Source organism: Carcharhinus amblyrhynchos, chromosome 1 (genome assembly GCF_965287045.1).
Source record: "Carcharhinus amblyrhynchos chromosome 1, sCarAmb.v2.hapA, whole genome shotgun sequence".
Taxonomy (NCBI): domain Eukaryota; kingdom Metazoa; phylum Chordata; class Chondrichthyes; order Carcharhiniformes; family Carcharhinidae; genus Carcharhinus; species Carcharhinus amblyrhynchos.
Window position 1 is genome coordinate 78,629,376 of NC_137324.1, and position 22,115 is coordinate 78,651,490.

Here is a 22,115-nt window from a genome sequence, read left to right on the forward strand (position 1 = left end):
TGTAATCCAGTACATAAGAAGGATGACCACAGACTTGTTTATTCTCCCAGGAACATGTTTTTATAGAATCTTGTAGCTTTTGGATTACCCAATTAGTCTCACCCTCCTCCTCATTCCCTACAGCACTGTAGTTTTACTTCCCTTTTCAAGCATTTATAAAATATCCTTTTGTCATGTGAAAAATGATGTGTTTTTGAATGATTTTGCTGTGGATGAAAAATTGGATGGGGCCAAGAAGACACCAGAGCTAAGCATCTAGGAAGAAAAACTGTTGCAGGTTATCCTCTGGCCAAGAATGCAGTGAGGCAAATACAGTTCCACTCCACTGGGTGATTTGAGAAGAATGGTCTGCAGACAGGTTAGGAAACATAGAAACTAGAAACAAGAGTAGGCCATTCAGCCTGCTACGCCATTTATTTTGATTATGGCTGATCATCAAACTCAATATCCTTACCCTACCTGCCCCTGCCCCCCTCATATCTCTTGAGAGAGGAGGGAAAGTTTACCTTTATCACAGTCTCACAGGATGTCATTTGTACCTTGATAGAAGTTGTTTTGGTAATGCAGCAGAGGCGGAAACTTGATTGAAGGGATTCAAACATGGGAGTTCTGTGAATAGTTACCATGGATTTGACAGGCAGCAACATGTTCAAGGACATTTCAATACTCATACATATGAAATGGACAGGACCCTTTGAATGGATTATTTCATGTACTTTACAAATAAATGGTGAACATCTGAATTATTCTGTCCCATCAGTTATCAGACAATGCTGGACTGTTGGCATGGGGACTACAAAGCAAGGCCTGTCTTTTCTGAACTAGTGGAGCACCTAGGAAACCTACTCCAGGCAAATGCTCAACAGGTAAGTGTGTCTTTGTAAAATGTACTGTCTATTTGTTGTTCTTCTTCCTGCAACTGGCGGTGCACAAGACAGACTTTCATCTGATTTCATAGCTGTTATTTTCCTGGAATAGGTCACTACCCTGTTCCCAGAGGCTTGTAACTTAAGGGGTGCCACTCCGCATCAAGCATGGCTCTTCCACTCTTGCTGCCTGCCATTGGCATTTGGAAGGATTTTGCAGGTTGATACTCAAATGGTTGGCTATATTAAGTGCAGATGCCAATCTGTGTCGAGTGCAGTGCCAGGAGACATTAACAGGCCATTTCCTGGCCCTGTCCCTCTCTCCCAGGAGCTATACTTACCTTTACGCCCTCGGGAAGACCCCCACAACAGGTTCACATCGGTGTGAACCTGTTGTAAACTGCGCCAATATGACATCACGTTAGAGGGGTATCACTATACGCTGGTGGGGGGGGGTGCAATATCTGGTGAGAGGGCAGGTTAATCACATTTAAATACATTCAGATTCATGTAAAACAGGTTCACACCCATTATGGGAATGAACATGGCGATATCGCTGACAAGGGAAGAGGAAGATTGGAAATCCTGAATTCGCTGGCCGGAACTGCGAGTTCTGGATCTTGAGCCCCCACCAGCATTCACATGGACTGCAAGTATGGGCTTAAAGTCACCCCTGATCTTCTTGCAGCACTGATTCCATGTATTCAGGCTGGACTTGTGGTATTGACTATGTTGCCTATATGTTCCCATTGCTTTTCATGATGTCTGACTGGGGACCTTGCTCCATGTGGTTAGAGTACATCTTTTTGCCTCTCCTCCTGCACTGAGGCTTTTGGCCAGACAGTCTTCCCCAGCTTCTTCCAGCACTTGGCTAGCTGGCTTTAAGTAGTGCAAGGTAGCTTTAAGAGGTGCTAATCTGACCCCAAAGTGGCCCTCCTACCAAGAAATACAGCTACCCAACCATGTGGTTATCCAGCATCTCTTAAAGGGTGCTGTATTCTGGCCAGAACAAGTGCTGGAAGTGATAAATAATAATGTTAGTTTAGAATCATTTTCATGTGAATGCTTATGTTTATCTTTTTGTCCTGTTGTTCCAAAACGATACTTCATCCATTAATTGCAATTACATACCTAAATAAATTCCATGCAATTCACACATATTTCAGGAGTCTATTTATCTTTCACTGAATGTTGCAGATTTAAGTCAGCTGGGAATTGAAGACAGCATTGCAATACAGCTTGTTCAATCTTTCAGATAGGTTTGAGTCCAAGGCTAGAATTTTACCACCCGGCCTGCCATGGGAATCAGAACAGGCCAGAGGTAGAACACGGAAAGATTCATTGACCTCGGGCGTGATATTCCTGTTTTGGGATGAGCACGGCTGTAAAATCCCACCCCCAAGTGTTACTGCACAGTATTGGTGCTTTTTCTTTGCATACAATGCCTGCAGCAAATATAAAAATGTCTCTCCCTCCAATTTTTAGGATGGAAAGGATTATATTCCACTCAACATGTCACTGACTCTAGAAGATGATTCCGGGCTTTCTGTGCCAACTTCACCTGCTTCCTGTACAGAGGAACAGGAAGGGTGTGATCCAAGATTCCACTATGACAACACAGCAGGAATACGGTAATTACCTGATAGACATCCTATCGTTCCTAAAGGAAGCTTTTGTGTGTCTGTGAACAGAAGGAAAATAAGAGGAAATGGTGCTGAGCCATTATGTTTGATTTGTAGGTCAGCTCAGAGGATTAAACATTAAAGTTGTGCGATGTAACACTAAACAATGAGTGGAACAATTCATGGAAACTTTCCAACAGTGGATAAAACCCAAAGTGTTAAAGTAGTCATGATAAAACAATGTACCAGTTGATCAGACAGCCCCTGTAAGTTACAATAGATGATAAATAATTTGCTGACAGTTCATAGTAAGCTGTATGTTTTCAGTATGACAAGATGACTGCTAGATAATGACAATAGATAATATTTGGTGGCATTACCTGCAAATTTCACAGGATAAAAATTCCCAGCCCTCCTTTGTCAGTGGATGAACCGGAGGGAGGTGGGGTGGGTGGGGCAGGCATGGGTGGGGTAAGGAACTATTAAAAATTTATTGGTCTGAAAAACCCACGATCACAGGTTGACTCTGTGAGTTGGTGCTCCCTTGGGGGACCAGTACTCACAGGGAGAGAACCTTGGAGATTTGAGCCCTTATTAGATTATAAATCACAGGTACTGTTCTGAGATACACTCCTGTGAACTCCAGTCTGTGTCAGGAGAGTTGGTTTGCAAAATCGCTCTTTACATAAGTATTGTACTTTCTATTTGGTGCCATTGTTACAGTGGTGTCAATGGGAAAATAAATCCTTTTTGGCATTTTGGAACATGTGTTTTTAACACTGTATACCATGGACTGTGTTTCTTTTTCCAGATACCTGAATGGCAGTAATAAGCGAAACAGGCCTGAGAGTGTTAAAACCTTTGATGAGGTACCTGTGGAACAAACAGCTATTGTTGTACAAGAGGTACATATAGATCCACCAAATTAAGTCTCTCTTTTCCAAGTCAAAATCACATATTTGGTTCTTAATTATTTCTTTGTGATATACACACCTAAATTATAGGGACTGGGATAGCTTGATCTTGGGATTGGACATAGCTCAGCACAACATTGAAGGCCAAAGGGCCTGTACTGTGCTGTAATGTTCTATTAGGATAAACTGAGACATAGGTAACACAGATGTTAGTAGGCAATTTGAGTTAGAGTAACAAACACAAACATAAAGGGGACAGCAGTTCAGAATGAACAGTTTTAATACATTGTGGAAGCATTGTTATCAGGAGCATGTCAGCAGTTCAAGGAGAAAGCCTGCCATCATCTTCCCAGGGTGCCGAGGAATGGGCAATAAATGAGGCTCTGCCACTGCTGGCCCATAATGAGACAAAGAACAAGTAAGTTGAGAGGTTAGAGGAAATTCAGTGTATATGTGGGTATGGAAAAGACTGCCAGTGTTTGAACCAATTCATTACTTACAAAAACAGATAAATAAATCTTTAATTCAAATAAGGTTTAGTGGTTTGAGAGATAATGAAATATGCACTGATAAGATCAAATATTCAAGAGGATTGAATTGAATTTATTTTTTGAATTATTATTGTCACATGTAATGGGATACAGTGAAAAGTATTGTTTCTTGTGAGTTGTTACAAAGCATGCTGTTCATTGAGGACATGGGGAGAGGGAAAGGATATAACAGGTCTTGAGCTACAAAGGAAGAAATGGGGACTGGAGCATGGAGACAAGTTGATATTTGTAGGATGATAGCAAATTTAATACTGATGATACCACTGTGTATGGCTATCCTGTGGTTTTGCTGAAGGATCAGGATGTATTTTATAGTACTTTCTCTCAGGTGATCAAAAGAGTGAAGTTCATGATAGCATAGCAATGAGCTGCACACAGCCAGTGAACAGAGCAGACGTGTTGAGATGATTGCCCTGTCTTACTGTAGCTTCCTTATAAGGAGTTTACTTGTTTTCATTGAGTGTTTATTTTTCCGCTACTAGGATAACCAGACTGATAGTGGCATGATACTTTCATCAGAAGAACTTCAAACACTGGGGACAAGGCAGAGTCAGAGTTTGGCATTTAGGTGAGTTTACATGGCCCATGTGATTTATAGTAATTGCCTTCATTAGAAATTGTTTTCTTTGGGGAAGGGGAAGATATTCAGTAGAACCGTGCATCATTTTTGACAAGAGAATAATGTGAAACACCATCTTGTTTTGTACCTTATCAGATTTCCTTCTCCAGAGCGGATGTCTTTCTGGTGAATGTCATAGATTTTAGGGAAGCATGGAGTAATTTTGCAAGTGCACATCTCCCTCATATTGTGAGATTTCAGGACAGCTCCAGCCCTAACAAGAAGCTGTTTTACATTTTCATTCCTGGGGTGTCTTTGCAGTTTTTCCCTGTGGGGGGATAAATCACTTCAGTTATCCCTAATAATGGAATTTAGAATATTGGAGTAAAACTGAAAAGTGTGATTTATTTTGGCAGCTTTAATTTTGTGTTAAGGAAATTGTTTTCTGATGAGCCAAAAATCTTTAATATCCGATATACTTCCCAATGGAAGTGGGAATGTGTTGTGCTTGGGGTCAATATCACTTTTATTTAGTTCATATCAAATGGATCTTTAAATCATAAGGTAGTAAAACAGTACAATGTTACTTTGCTGCATCTCAGAGGAACTATAAAGGATTCATCACAAACTATTTGTTCTAAAGCAATGGAAAATTCCATTTGCTTGCCAGATCAAGATTTCTTTTCAAGGGGCTGGGAGAAATTTCCAGTTAAGAACAGGCAGGCATTTACGAAAGTTATTGGCCATATACATTGAAGGTCTTAGTGGTTCCCTTTAAGATCAATATGTTCAACTATATCACTGTTCCTTCACTGTGACTGGGTCAAAATCCTGGAATTCCCTTCCTAACAGCACTGTGGGTGTACCTACAACACATATACTGCAATGGTTCAAGAAGACCATCATCTTCACAAAGGCAGTTAGGGATGGGCAATAAATTCTGGTCCAACCAGTGACATTCATCCCATGAACAAATTTTTAAAAACCCTTTTAAGAATGACAATTTAGGGGCTGGAGTTCTGTTTTTATATACCAAGAATTGCACAAGTCGAAATAACCAGGGTACAGATCTTGTGACCACTTGATACTTGATTTCCCTACTGGTCCTATACATGGAGTGCAGGGCACCTGCCAGCTGTACTGGGCATTAATTTTTATTCATGCAGGGACGCATTGCTACAAATACACAGCCATCTGAAATACCCTTAACATTATTGTATCAGATATTTTGAAATTATTCAACAATCATGCTTTTGGAGCTTTTTTTTGTATATGCATTTATGTGTTTGTTCTGTGGTAGTTTCTTTGCCCTTTAACTTGTTGCTTTTTTTTGGTTTGTATTTAACTTTCACTCCATACACCATTGAGCAGTTTACCCGAGCTCGACACTAGTACCCTGTGGAAATCATGGAACTCTTTTGGGATTTCCCCCCTGGCCTTAAACGTGAGGCAGGAGTGCTTGAATTGCAGGACATCTCCTTGGCCTTGTGCCTATCAAGGGAGCTGTTTGTAAAGGTCATATCACATAAACTGTATCTATTTGTTAAGTTATCTTTGCCCAGGCATTGCTGTTGCAGCATGCTAAGGACATGTCCCTCAGATTCAAAAATGGCAAGCTGCCTTGGCATCGTTTCCCCAACTCACAACTTAAGGGCTCTTTGATAAATAGGTGCCATCTTTCCACCTCCAAAGGGACTGACAGACCCATGATAAAACACACACCAGAAGCAGCATTAGACAATTTGCAGCCATCAGAAATTCATTGTTCCCAGTCTCCATGCTTCCAGTTCAATATCACTGGGGGTGCACCAGCAGTACGTAAATGAAAAAAATCCCAAAAGGCAATCTCAGAAAAACCCAGGGAGTTGACAGGATGTTCCAGAAGCAGAAACTGTGTGGGACCAAGTCTAATAATAGCACCAACGTCTCTGCAAAAGAATTCTGCACATTTTCTGATGATTCAAAGTTAACTACATTAGGTAGTGGGCTGATTTTCACCCAACCCATTTCATTAATGACCCTTTTGGCCAACATATAACATTTAAAATTTTCCAATTGGGGTACCACAGAGATCTGTGTTGAGACCCCAACTGTTCACATTATATATTAATGATTTGCATGAGGGAACGAAATGTACTATCTCCAGATTTGCAGATGATACAAAGTTGGGTGGAAGGGTGAGCTGTGAGCAGGATGCAGAGATGCTTCACTGCGATTTGGACAGGCTGAGTGAGTGGGCATACGAATGGTAGATGCAGAATAACATGAATAAATCTGAGCATATCCACTCTGGTAGCAATAATAGGAAGACATTATTATTTGAATGATTGTAAATTGAGAAAGTGGATACTCAATGAGACCTTGGTGTCCTCATGCATAAGTCAGTGAAAGTAAGTGTGCAGGTGAGACAGGCAGTAAAGAAGGCAGATGGTATGTTAGAACATAGAACACAGAACATTACAGCGCAGTACAGGCCCTTCGGCCCTCGATGTTGTGCCGACCAGTGGAACAAATCTAATGACCCTCTAATCTAAACTATTCCAATGTTATCCAATGTTGACCTTCATAGTGAGAGGATGTGAATATAGGAAAAAGAATGGTTTATTGCAATTGTCTAGAGCATTGGTGAGGCCACACCTGCATTTTTGGTGTCTTTATAAAATTCTATAGAATCCCTACAATGCAGAAGGAGGCCATTTGGCCCATCGAGCATGGACCGAAAACAATCCCACCCAGGCCTATCCCCATAACCCCACATATTTACCCTACTAATCTCCTTGACACAAAGGAGCAATTTAGCACGGCCAATCCACCTAAACCGCACATCTTTGGACTCTGGGTGGAAACTGGAGTACGTGGAGGAAACCCACACAGACACAAGGAGAATGTGCAAACTCCGCACAGACAGTGACCCAAGGTCAGAATTGAACCCAGGTCCTGGCACTGTGAGGCAGCACTGCTAACCATTGTGCCACTGTATCATCCCACTGCATCCTTATCCGAGGAAGGATATTTTTGCTACACAGGGATTGCAGCAAACGTTTACCAGGCAGATTCCTGGGATGGCGGGGCTGTCATGTGATGAGAGTTAGGATTATACTCACTGGAATTTAGAAGAGTGAAAGGGGATCTCATGGAAACTTTTAAAATTCTAACAGGATTAGACAGGGTAGATTCAGAAAGAATGTTCCCAATGGTGGGTGAGTCCAGAAATAGGAGTCCTGGTTTGAGGATAATGGGCAAACAATTTAGGACTAAGATAAGGACAAATTTCCTTCATCCAGAGATTGTGAATCTGTGGAATTCACTACCACAAAAAGCAGTTAAGGCCAAAACATTTGTGATTTTAAGGAGGAATTAGATATAGCTTTTGAGATAAAGGGATCAAAAGATATGGAAGGAAGGCGGGATCAGGGTATTGAATTTCATGATCATCCATGATTACAACGAATGTTGGAAGAGGCTCTTAGGGCTGAATAACCTACTCCTGCTTCTAGTTTCTATATATGTTTCATCTGATCAGTTTGGGTCTGGGTTCAAAAGCAACTCAGAAATGAAAGGAGACTTTTTCCAATTGTATTTTTGCACCCACATTATTTCATAATGATGTATGTAAATTATAACATAGATTTTCTTTATATTTGCAGTGCTCTAATACCGAGCAAAAGTAAAGAATCTGTGACATCTGATGGCTCTAACCAGACAAGTGGCTACCAGTCAGGATACCATTCTGATGATACTGACACAGCTCCTTACACCAATGAAGAAGCAAAAACCAAGGAAGGTTTCTGCACCTTACCAACGGATTACAACCTTGTGATTCGATACAGTGCGCCACCCGTTTAAGAATTCACTGCCAAAAACTCAGAAGATGCCAATCTTGTAGCAAATTCACCTGAGCCTTATGTGAATAAAGTTACCACATATATTATCTAGAATATTGTCAAAATATGAACTTTATTCTAAACAATAGAACTACTAGGTATCTTTATATAGCTGATAAAGGCAGTGGAGTAACTTGCAGCCAATGATATATCTACTGTATTGCTGACTAATCACCAGGCCAAGCTAACTCCAGTCTGTTCAGCTCTCAGTGTCCAACACATCAACTCCATCACACAAAACCCTAGAAATAAACAAGGATGTCAGAATTGCTCCCTAGAAAAAGTGGAAAACACTGACTATTATGTTGGTGCTCAAACTTACTTCATAATAAGGCACTCATCAGGTTGCCTTTTATACTTAAAGCAATTCTAGGTTGAGGAGATGCAACTGTTGAACAAAGACACTGCACAATTGAAAGTTACATGGTAACAAAGGCTAGGTTCCTAATAGACATTGAAGTTGTCTGAATGTATAAGTCCTATAATGCCATATTTCATCCTTGTTTGTTGGATAGCTCTCCAGTTAGATATTGGAGTGTGCACAGAGAGAGTGTGAGAGAGCAAGTATAGAGAGGCACCTATTTATAGCACCTGTGTGTTGAATGTGTGCATATTCACAAATAAATGTAATATATTGAGTTCAGATAAGAGGATTTTCATTGAATGAGCATGTTGTATACAGGACACATTCTTACTGCTATGTTTCAAAGAATGGTGGATGGATTAGGGCAATAGGAAAACCAGGAAATGTTCATCTGGTGGTACATACACTCTTTTCATTGAGTGGCAATCAAAATAAAATGCTTCCAACTAAACATATATAGCATCAAATGGGAAGTGATTAAAGATTGTGCTGTGTATTATATATATTAGTTAAATACAGCTCTTTTACTACTTTTGAATGTGAATATTTGGAGCCTTCATTATGGTTTGCACAATCACCATGGAAATGGCCCAATGTATTATTGATCAATGTATTGTTTCGCAAATGAAAGATTCTTTATTACAAAATTACTTTATATAAAGAGAATATTTGAGCAGCTATTCATTTTACTTTTCTAGTTCTGTTTTTTGTCTTCCAAAAGTGAAATATTTCAAAAGATACACAGTAACATCTTATCAGGACAAATCATACCATTGTAAAATACATCTATTACTGTGCTTTTGCAAATTCTTAGATCTGAATTCAGTTTGTCAACAAAAACTTTATCAAAAATCAGTGTTTTATAGTAGAAATATTTGATAATGTTGAAGGAAATGAATTGTTCTGTTATTGGAAACGTACATGGACAGATCTTTAAATTCAGAGAGGGCCAAACAATTCATTCTGCCATTTCCTCTTCTGCCCTCCCTGATAGCTCATTTTGATTTTGGAAAATGTACTTCTAAATGGAGCATATAGGTGACAGCAAGGACTTACTTCTAATGTTAATCTGTCAGTTGATCTGACTGCACTGATATTCTTGCAACCAGTTAACTTAGTACTGGAATTCTCACAGTCTTATGGAAGATTGCAGGACAAGCAGTTCTATTATCAAATAGGTGAGATAATGAAAGCCGTGCATCTTCTAAAGGTGCCATTATGCCAATTAATAAGCAATGTGTTTTAATGAGGGAAATACGCCTTATACAATTCATTTTTTTAAATATAAAACAATTTGGTTTCTGTGAGGGTAACCCAACATATTGGATTAAGACAAACCACATTTGAGGTTATCAACTTTTGCAGAGAGGCTACTCATCTTTGATGAGTTTGCTAGGCAACAAACACATGTTTAAGGATTAAATTCATTTCATGAAAAACAAACTATAAAAAAGATTTCCTTAAATACATATTGCCAATAAATTAACTGATATCTAATGATTTATTTTATTCTTTTAGTTTAATTAATGCAATCATTGTACAAAAGGATCTGTCAGGTGTCCCACAGTCAGATGATGAAAATTGATGTCAATGCAGATCAGCCTCGTGCATGATGAGATTGGTGCTCTATCATCAGTTTTCTGTTTGACAGTGAAAATATCCACTTCACTGCCTCATTTATTACCAGCATATCTCTGGTCCATGATAATTTGTTGAACTCAGCCATGGTTTAAAACTGAAAATGTAATATTCGCAAAACTGTTTAAAATTTCAAACTAAATACAACTCAAATCCTGAAAGTGAATGTGTATCGAATGTAAAGAAGCATTTTTGTCTATACATGTTTTGATTTAGAGTTCTTAGCAATTGGACAATGTGTAAAAGGTTCAACTTCTGTAATTTTTTTTAAATAAACATTTTTCATATATTTGACATATTTGTGGTTAAATTCTTCTTTATGCTTTTTGATTTATGTTAAATAAATTAATTTTGGATGCATCCTAAATATTCTCATAGAGACATGGTAACCAGACAGCCCAAGCTCCCAAACTAAAAATTGTGTGTCCTATTACTTGCCATAGGAATGGACATTATATGAAGTTCTAAAGGAATTTTAAATGTTTCATTCAAATGTCCAATGTTTCATCTTGCACAGCTGTTTGCCTTTTTGGAATGAGGTTCAGAAAGACTCTACACTATTATAATGCAGACACTCTTACAGTAACCTCCAGGCCACAAAGAAACTTGATATCAAAGTAGTAATGCCAATCATCAAAACCACCTGCTTTCACCATTAAGCTAATACAATTCGATGGATCAAATCAAAAGTACATGAAAGCCATAAAAAGATTAATAATAAATGTATAGGAGGCATTTTGGATCATCTAATTTATTTTTCTATTAAGCATCAAGCACCCTCTTGAATGTTTCTGGAGTTATTTTCACTACCCTACTCTGCCTTGATTCCTCTATGAATCACTCCACGTGAGATGCTTTGTGACATCCTTTATATCTCCGTCCCATCATAGTGCATCATGATTTGGCTTGAAATAACGCTATTGACTGACACTTTTCTTCCACTTAGAGGGGTGTCACACCCACATAGTTACACCTGTGAATTTATGAAAAGTGGATATCTTAGTTTTGAAAGCAGAATGGGAAATTAATGATTGAAACAAGATGGAGTCAAGAGGGTCAGGTGACATCCCTCTTTGCTTGCAAATGCACATGAAACTGTGCAAGGCTGTAAGTAGCCTGCTTGCCTAGACAGGACATTAAAATATAAACAACCTTGTCTGCAATATTTCATTGAAGGGATATTTAAAAATGCAACAGAATTCTCCTGGGGAATTAACAGTGATCATTAACTAAATATCTACATAAAGTGATGTATGATGGCCACCCAGACTTACTGATTGTAGAATTAAATTCCAGAGAAGGCATTTGCAAGTAAATCATTTTAACTTGAGAAAGTGTAAATGTCTGAAACTCAAACCCCATTATGAATCAGGGCTAATGTTTGAAGGACAACAACAGGAACACCAATACTATGGTCACTTGAGAGAAACCAGATTTTGAGAAGAACAATTTATTAACACGTCAGTCAGTCTAAGAAAGAAAGTCAGTGATTTTCCCAAGATACATCCCCCTAGATACAGCAGCCTATTGAATGGCAGCCAATCAGCACCCCAAGGGATGAATGACACTCAGCTGAATGCAGTCTTCATAATCTCTCACAAGTATTTGTTGCCAACGGGCCCTTGACTGGCCACACTCACTGCAGCTGCACTCCCCTAATAACTAGAGCTGTATATAAGCTGCAGGAATGGGCACACAGCCAGTCATGCTACAAGGATGGCTACACAGAAAAACCAGCACCCAGATTTTTCAGAGGCCAACCAGGAGTGCCTGCCAGATGCCATGGAGGAGAGGTGTCATCACCTGTTCCCTGGCTAGGGCCCTAACTCAAAGGTGCATCTGTCATGGCAATTGTGGGAAGAAATGGCAGAAGTGGTGAAAGCCAAATGCCTGACACCGCACTCTGGCAGGCAGTATCACAAAAAAATGTATGACCTTCTGAGGGCAGCAAGGGGGAGTGGGCAAGCCACTTGGAACCCCACACATGCTTGGCACAGATCTCCAACCCTGCTTAGACACCTGAAGGGCAGGCAACAAGTGACCCTTCCCCAGAACAGAATTAAACCCCTTCCCTTCACCCCTCAATGAGCACCCTTCAGAGGTGATTCCTTTCCCCAAAATTATCAACACAATGCCTGAGACACAGACACTCACTGCACACCATGCACTGCAATAGTTAATGCTTGATATCCACTTTATGTTCCTACAGGAAAAGAAAATCCACAACTCACGGAAAATGACACAGACTGGTGGTGCTGTGCCTGACTTGTGACAGCTCAGTAGTAATGGAGGAGAGTGCCATGGAACTGGCAGGAGGTGATTGGCCTTCCTGAATGGTCACTAGCAGCCAGGTCGCCGTACAGCAACTTTGGTCCTCCTCTCAGTAAGTGCAATGCTTCATGGAATGTTTGACTCCCTCCCTGCTAACGTGTGTTCTTTGTTCCAGCTCTGGACCCAAACGAACATGGCCCTTTGTGTGTTGTCGCCACCCCCGCTGCTCTGAAGCAAACTACACATGGCCCCCTGGATGACACCTTGGAAGGAAGCACTGAGGAATTCTCCAACAGCAGCAACACTAAAGCATCGCTGGCATGTACCACACAACCCACCAACACAGAGACAAGCACCACAGTGGGTACCTTTAGTGTTGAGATTTCTGGGTCACGAATTGGCGAGCACATCACACCTGATGATACACATCGGGTGGAGGCAGGCACATCCGAGGGGTTGGGTACACGGAGGTCTGATGGAGGCCGGGGTTCAGATGTCCCCAAGCCAGCTGCTGCGCCTCTGGGTTTGTTCTTCCCAAGGCTGGTGGAGATGCACCAGGAAACCCGGGGAGTTGTGGAAGGGCTGTCAGCTACCATGCTACAACTGCAAGGCTGTTTAGGGGAGTCAAACAGAGAGCTGTGGCAGGAGGTGGTGCCGACACAGCGTGAGACCTAGGCCAACAATGCAAGGGTGGCAACCGCAGTTGAAAGTCTGGCTCAGGGATCTGTTCTCATGGGTGACAGGGTCCAGGCTATCCTGGAGACGCTACGGGTGAGTGTGCTTCCGGCATCCAGGAGGCACAGAGTTCGATGGCCATGGATGTCGAGGGCATGTGGGAGACACTGCTGTCCATGGCAGAGACTCTCACTGACATTCTGGAGACACAGCAGGCTGTGGCTGTGAGCCTCAGCAAGCTCAGAGGCCTACTGCTGAGGGATTCCAGACCCTGATTCACTCACAGAATGCTGTAGCGAAGGGGCTCTGGAGCTTGGCTGAGTCTTGCAGGGCCAGGGCTGAGGCATCACACATCATGGGGCAGATGCATCTAGGCCTCCAGGACTGGCAGAGCCAGTTGAAGCCGGAGCTTCTGGAGCTCAGTCCAGCTAGCGTGGCAGCCTGTGGAGCACCTCTGAGCACCCCAAAGGAGGAGGAGGGGCTTGAACCCATGCTGGGGTCTTCCACCCAGGAGAACCCAGATGCCCTGAGACCTTCCAATTCCCCCTTTCCTCACATTGGGGCACCTCAGGGTCAGCAAGATGAACAGGGTGGCACTGAAACAGTGCCATCAGCAAGTCAGCCAGGGCTGTCCAGGTCCCGGCCACCCAAGGGACATTCGCCAATGGCATCACAGGCAACGGGGCGTGCATCATAGCTGGACACCTTTACCTCCAACCTACATCCTGGGGTAACACCGAGAAGAAGCAGTAGACAGCACAAAGTTAGAAAGTTCTAGTTCACTGGAGGGCACGGGTGAAGGTTACCAGTAGTCAGGGTTTGGTAATCATTTATGTCAAGAACAAAATAAACTGTTAATTGCACTTCACATCAGAGACTAATGTGTCTCTGATTCTCTTCTCCCACCCCCTCCACAGCTCAGTGTTCCCAACTCCCAAACCTGGAGATGCTGTCTGTTGAGCCTTGCAGACTCAGCCCATGTTTCACAGTGCCTGCCCTACCTTCCCCAACGTTCACCAGACACTTGGTGCGTGCCCCCCCAAATTCCCTCCCTTGCCTCTCTTGGCCAAAGAATGTGTCCCCATCCGTTACAGCTATGTGGGTCAGGGTAGCAGCGTGCATTCGGAGTACAGATAGGAGTCAGACTTGAGATGCCCCAGGGGCAGGATCCCATCATCCTCCTACCTTCAACCAAGAGTCGCAACCATTGCCAGCCCAGGCACATTTACGGGGTGTTTCTGGGGGATATGGTGGTGGGATGACAGGAGCAGGGGAAGGATGATATAGTGGTTTGAGGACCCAGGTTGGTTTGATGGGGGAATAGTGGCTGCACTTGCTCCTGGGGTGTGGTGGATGTGTGTTGGTTGCACCCCCCCCCCTCACTGCACAGCACCAGCTAGGTGAAGCAGGCTACAATCAGGCATCCCTTGCTGCCCTTCCTTGATGGACACCTGCCATCGTCACCCATCATCTTTCCCTTGGCTCTTCATATGGCAGGACGTCCACCTCACCACCTCGCTTCTCCTCCTCCTCCTGTTCCAGCTGGTCTCCCCGCTGCTGCACAATGTTGTGAAGAACACAGCAAGCGATAACGATGCGTGAAGCAAAGGGTCATACTGGAGAGCCCCCACCCCCAGAGCAGTCCAAGCAGAGGAACTGCATCTTTAGCAGGTCAATGCACTGCTCAACAATGGACTGGGTGGCTGCGTGGGCCTTATTGTAGTGGGTCTCCGACTCGGTCTGGGGCCTCCGCACAGGTGTCATCAGCCACGACCTTAGCGGGTAACCCTTGTCACCCTTAGATACATTGCTGCTCTTGCACATTAGCAATAATTCAATGACCAGCTGCCTGTGGAACAGGAGACATTAGCCAATAAATCGTAACGACTAAAAGCATACAACCATGCAGAAAAGAATTTCAATTAAATGTGTATCAATTTTCAGAGATGTCAAATTATACACAGAACTCTCATTATGTAAGAGACAATAGAATTCTGGACAGCAGATAAATCAACAGTAATATCTATTATTGTTATAAAAATAATACTATTAATGAAAATTAACTCGGGAAGATTGGGATCCTGATTATTAGTTTGATTATGTTTATTCTATTGTGCTGTTCTGGTCAGAAAACAATAAAAAAACTTCAAACGTATGCATCAACAGACAGGATAGCCTTTATAAGAATATTAATATGGCCTGGACTGCAACAAAATACACTACAATCCAGTTTTTCAACATTTGCAAATCTCAAAGAATAATGTAGCCTACTTCTTAGTGAGAGTGGCTCTGCTTTGTATGTTGCAAAGTTATTTATTTTTGTGCCTATTCTCTTATTGATCTCCTTCACATACTAAAAGTGGGCAATTGATCTAATCCAATATAGATAGGCTAGAATATCCTGAGGTGCCTTTACCTATGATTTTATTTACCTGCCCTTGGAATATTATCTGGCTGCTGTTTGCCTCATGATGGTATTACTGAGGTCTACATTTCAGACAGTAAGCCATAGCAGACAACTAATTAGTACAATACATTTGAGCAATGATATGTCATTTGTAGCACGATGGCACAGTGGTTAACCCCACTGCCTCATAGCACCAGGGACCTTGAGAGGTCTCTGTGCAGAGTCTGCATGTTTTCCTTGGCTCTACATGCGTTTCCTCCGGGTGCTCAAGTTTCCTTCCACAGTCTGAAAGATTTACCGGTTAGGTGTATTGGCCAAGCTAAATTTTCCTTCAGAACAGAAGTGTTCCGACTGGGGGATTTTCACAGCAACCACATTGCAATGTTAATATAAGTTGACTTGTAACACTAATGAATAAGCTTTAAAAAATAAATTCCTCAGAGCTACTTTGGATCTGCAGCTGCTCCTTCATCAGAAATGTGGTAAAGAGGATTCATTCAGAAAACATTTACACGGAGGATCTTGGGGAGATTTAAACAAAATGGCTTCTGTCTTCACAATGTTTAACTGAAAGACATTGCGGTTCATCCTGGACAAGATGTCAAACAAATCGCCTGACAACACAGAGGTTGTGAATCGTGTTGAGATTAGTGATGAAGGTGTAGGGCTGGCAGCTCAACACTGCTGAAGTGAAGGCGGGGGTGTGCAATAGAGGCCCCCAGCAGGTCGGGCACTGCGGGGGTGCCCTTAGGCATTGCCATCTTGACAGTGCCAGCCTGGGTCCCCAGCACTGCCCAAGGGACACAGTGATACAGTGGTTAGCACTGATACCTCACAGTACCAGGGACCAGGATTTGATTCCCTGCTTGGATCACTATCTGTATGCAATCTGTATGTTCTTCCTGTGTCTGCATGGGTTTCCTCTGGGTGCTCCGGTATCCTCCCACACTCCAAAGATGTGCAGGTTAGGTGGATTAATGATGATAAAGTGCACTTTAGTATCAGGGGAACAAGCAGGGTAAATATGTGGGATTACGGGGATAGGGCCTGAGTGAGATTGGTGTCAATGCAGGGTCAATGGGCCAAATGGCCTCTTTCTGCACTGTAGAGATTCTATGAAATTCCACTCTCTATAAAATTCCAGAGAAAACAGTTTAAGGGCTCCCAGAGAAACCATTGCTGGAGAAGCTTTGATTACAATTGGATAGGTAAGGGTGGAACCAAAGGGTGTTCCACTCAGTCAGTAAAGTGTCATTGGAAGAAGACTGGCTGGTTGAACATGTCAGAGGCCACAGAATATTCAAAGGGATGAGGAAAGATAACGCACAATGGCCACAGTCACATAGGATGTGATTTTAAAACATAACCATCTTATACTGTTCAGCAATCATAACACCATTCACTAAGCACTCCCACTCATTTGAAGTTAATTTTAAAATTGCCGCTTAGTGGATAAAGTTGAACAGCCAGCTGTTTTTAACCTCACTTGATTTCACTTTCCGTTGAAGTTGTCTCCACATTTTGAAAGTGACATGGTGCCATTCTGAAATTTTTAGCCTCCAACAGGGTTTTCATTCTGAGCCCTTACAGGCGTGAACCAATGTCTCCAACATGAAAATGGCCATTCCTGTAATTCCACAACTCAATTTCTTTATCATCCTGAGTGATTCAATCTCTTTGAAGGTGCAGAACCAGGCCAAGTGGAAAGGTTATTGCCTGTAAGCATTCATCAATAAAACATTTGAATCAAATTCCCACATTGTATTTGGAAACTTGATCTGAATTTTACAGATGCAGTGCAAGTTTCCAAGAGCTTTGGAAACCTGATAGCAAAAGGAGGTATGGCATCCAGATTGGAGAGGAAAAATGCATTTTTCAGCACTGTTTGTGGGTCAGAAGATCTGAGGTGTACAGTTTTGGTGAGGTAGGGAGGGTACCCTCTATCTGCTTCAAGAAGATAACCATCATCCAGGTACCTAAGGAAAACCAAGCAGCGTGCCTTAATGATAATCAGCCGATGGCTCTGACATCCATCATTGTGAAGTGCTTTGAAAGGTTGGTCATGGCACAAATCAATTCCAGCCTCCCCGGTTTACCTGGCTCTACTACAGCAGCGCCATCTCCCTGGCCCTGTACTCAACCCTGGAGCACCTATGTCGGATTCCTATTTATTGACTACAGCTCAGCCTTCAACACTATTATTCCCATGAAATTCATCTTCAAACTCCGTGGCCTGGGCCTTGACATCTCCCTCTGTGACTGGGTCCTGAACTTCCTAACTCACAGACCATAATCAGTAAGGACAGGCAACAACATCTCCTCCACAGTCATCTTCAACATTGGTGCCCCACAAGGCTGTGTTCTCAGCCCCCCACTATACTGCTTATACACCTATAACTGTGTGGCCAAATTCCCCTCCAATTCAATTTTCAAGTTTGCTGACAACACCACTACAGTGGGTTGGATCTTAAACAATGACAAGACAGAGTACAGGAATGAGATAGAGAATCTGGTGAATTGGTGAGGCAACAATAATCTGTCCCTCAATGTCAACAAAATGAAGGAGATTGTCATCGACTTCAGGAAGCGTAAAGGAGAACATGCCCCTGTCTACATCAAAGGGGACGAAGTAGAAACGGTCAAGAGCTTCAAGTTTTTAGGTGTCCAGATCACCAACAACTTATCCTGGTCCCTCCATGCCAACACTATAGTTAAGAAAGCACATCAAAGCCTTTACTTTCCCAGAAAACTAAGTAAATTTGGCATGTCAGCTATGACTTTCACCAACTTTTACAGGTGCACCATAGAAAGCATTCTTTTTGATTGTATCACAGCTTGGTATGGCTCCTGCTCGGCCCAAGACCGCAAGGAACTACAAAAGGTCATGAATGTAGCCCAATTCATCATGCAAACCAGCCTCCCATCCATTGACTCTGTCTACACTTCCTGCTGCCTCGGCAAAGCAGCCAGCATAATTAAGGACCCCACGCACCCCAGACATGATTGCTTCCACCTTCTTCCTTCAGGAAAAAGACACAGAAGTCTGAAGTCACGTACCAACCGACTTAAGGACAGCTTCTTCCCTGCTGCTGTCAGAATTTTAAATGAAATAACTTTGCATTAAGTTGATCTTTCTCTACACCCTACCTATGACTAACACCACATTCTATACTCTCTCATTTCCTTCTCTATGAACAGTATGTTTCATCTGTATAGCGTGCAAGAAATAATAATTTTCTCTGTATGATAATACATATGACAGTAATAAATCAGATCAAATCAAAAATCAAAGATACAGCTGTCAATCAGGGTTGGGGTCCCAAAAATCTCTGGGTTTGCACATTGCACAAAATGAAGGACTCATTGGGAGCTCTCTGGGAAATGAGTAGAGATATGTATTATTTACTGGCTGTGGTGACACTTAATGAGTGAGTGCAGTTTCTCAGCTTTCTCTACACCCTAGCTATGACAGTAACACCACATTCTGCACTCTCTCATTTCCTTCCCTATGAATGGTAGATTTTGTATGTATAGCGGGCAAGAAACAATACTTTTCACTGTACGTTAATACGTGACAATAATAAATCAAATCAAATCAAAGTGAACATCACGTGAGTGGGATGATCACAATCAGGTGGAGGGAGAGTCTGTGACCAACAGAGGGGAGGCTTCCTAGAGGGGCTGGAGGAAACAATCCTTACACCTTCTAGCCCACAAGGAGTGCTGGAAAAAACATTTACTCTCCTGAGTCTGGAGGTCTTGTCTTCCTGAAATCTGGCTTCAAAGCCCAGGGAAACCTATAACATTTCTGTAAAATTAACATCTGAATTAAAATTGCCAAATTTAAATACTTCATTGAAATATTCCGTCTCTCCATGATAGGCCACTCAATCACCAATGTATTGCAGCCAAGTTCCTTGTATTGTTTTAAATTAGCAATTAGGCTTACCTGTCTGTCATGGTCTGGGGGGCAGGTGGGATAGTGGGGGGTGGTTTAATACTGAGACCAGAGTCCTCCAATGTGGATCCATTAACATGTTGACATGTCTATCTCTCCTCCATCTCATCTCTCCAACTGGAATTAAATCCTTTCTTATCTCACTGAAGCCTACATTTTTCCAGTGCAGTTGATTTTAACATTGAATGAATTATATCACAGTAGTCATTTATAATCGTTTTTTTGCTTTCACAGATCATTTGTTACTTGTCCTATTTCATTACCCACAACCAGGTCAAGCTGGCAGGTTGAAGTGTCCAGAAATATTGGAATATTGTTTTGAAAAGTTAGTTTTGGAACTCCAGTGTTTTCAACTACAGCCGCAAGGCATGCAGTTCAAGTTATAATAAAATAATTAGTTTCTAGTGCAATGAAACACACTGAGATCTGAAAATAATTGGGAATGAGGAAAGAAGCTGTGGCCAGCTTTTATTTTCAGGTCTAAATCATTTTGAAATGGTTAAGAACTCGTGCAAACCTGAGCTGTAAGAGCAAGTGCAATTGTCCACGAACACCTGGAGTAATGGATAGAGGCCAGCTACCTCCATGTTAGTTGAAGACAAAATAACTAATTTCCTGCTTTCAATTACACTCCCTTTGGAGTTTTAAGTTTTTTTAACACCCCTCTTCCAGTATTTTCTACATCCAGTGTTTTAATGACAGGAAATGTGTTTTAAAATTTCTTTCATCATTGCTGTGATATTCGAATATGTATGCACATATTTGGGCAGACATATCCAGCACCTGCAATCACTTCGAATGTCGCATCCTTGAAGCGAAGGCAAGTTGCGGGAAGCCAGCAAAATGGCTTCCTGCGTAAGTTTCCACTCCGGACCAAGATCAGCCAAGAATTTTTTTGGACCATAATGACTCTCAAGACAGGGATTGATGGGCTGAAATTCCTAGTTAGAAACCATAAAAACCCTGCAGTGCAGAAGGAGGTCATTCAGTCCATTGAATCTGCATCAACAACAATCCCACCCAGGCCCTATTCCCCTAACTCCACTTATCCATCCCATTAATCCCTCTAACCTATGCATCCCAGGACATTAAGGGGCAATTTATTATGGCCAATCAACCTAACCCGCACATCTTTGGAATATGGGAGGAAACCGGAGCACTGGGAAGAAACCCACGGAGACACATGGAGAATGTGAAGACCCCACACAGGCAGTGGCCCAAGCTGGGAATTGAACCCAGGAGCTGTGAGACAGCAGTGCTAACCACTGTGCTACATGGCTTGACCCATGGGAGGGTAATGGTGGTGTAGTGATAATGACACTGGACTAACAATCTAGAGGCCCAGGCTGATGCTCTGGAAACACAGGTTCAAATCCCATTGTGGCAGCTAATGAAATTTAAATTGGATTCATGAGTTCACCAATTAATCAAAAAATAAACCTGGATGAAAGCTAGTCTCAGTAATGGTGATCATTAAACCATTGCTAATTGCTGTAAAAACCCATTTGGTTCACTAACATCCCTTAGGGAAGGCAATTTGCCATCCTTACGTGGTTTGGCCTAAAGAAGACTCCAGACCCACAGTAATGTGCTTGACTCTTAATTGCCCTCAAAGGGCAATTATGAGTTGATCATAAATGCTGGCCTCCAAATCTGATTTCCCAGAGTTTGTGGGGTTCATGTTAGGCACAGCTCACAGAGTACCTGTTCCATATGAGCTGCTACTCCTATCATAGGGACAGGGCTATTCCCAGAGCTCCTCACCTGACCTCCACTTTGTCCCAGGAGAGGAGCCAATCTAGCATTGTTTATAAGAATTACATGGCTCCTATTTGTCCAGCTGAAGGTTAGTACATATCAATTCACTGAAAGTACTGTTCTTCACAGATACACCAGATCCTAACTGGGGTCAGGTGGTAACGAAACAAAATGGAAAGTGAGATTTTAAAAGTGGAAAGACAAAAATAAGAAACTAAACTAATAATCTCCCCCCCACTGCCCCCAACTCCACTAAGGCCCTCTACCACATTCCTACACTCTGAATATTTGTTTATACATTTCAATCTCTTAATGGACGCAATTAACACCATTCTGAGACTTTATCATCACCATTTACATTCTCTTTGTTTTTTGTCTATGCCAACCCTATCAATTACCCCGCTCTCCCCGCCCCCCCTCCCTCCCCACCTGCCCATGCCAACCCCCTTCACCTTCACAGTGTAAATCTTATCCTATGTTCTTTGTCTTTGGGTCTGACAAAAGGTCACTCTGATTTAAAACATTGGTTCTATTCTCTCTCCACAGATACTGTCAGGCCTGCTAAGATTTTCCAGCATCCTCTATTTTTGTATCTATATTTATCTGATTAGAATTGAGTACAAAGTATTCTTTTAAAAAGTTATATGG

The 22,115-nt window shown here is 42.1% G+C and overlaps 1 protein-coding gene across 2 annotated transcripts in view; it reads left to right on the forward strand.

The window, feature by feature from the left end:
* The window catches only part of kdr (kinase insert domain receptor (a type III receptor tyrosine kinase)), a 68,504-nt gene extending 57,835 nt beyond the window's left edge, over positions 1–10,669 (forward strand). For both annotated transcript variants that reach the window (XM_080187458.1, XM_080187468.1), the window contains exons 26-30: positions 761–866; positions 2,352–2,497; positions 3,300–3,393; positions 4,436–4,521; positions 8,160–10,669. In XM_080187458.1, coding sequence (XP_080043584.1) covers positions 761–866; positions 2,352–2,497; positions 3,300–3,393; positions 4,436–4,521; positions 8,160–8,358 — 631 coding nt within the window. In that variant the 3' untranslated portion in view covers positions 8,359–10,669. The remainder of the gene's footprint in view (positions 1–760; positions 867–2,351; positions 2,498–3,299; positions 3,394–4,435; positions 4,522–8,159) is intronic.
* The last annotated feature ends 11,446 nt before the right edge of the window (positions 10,670–22,115 follow it).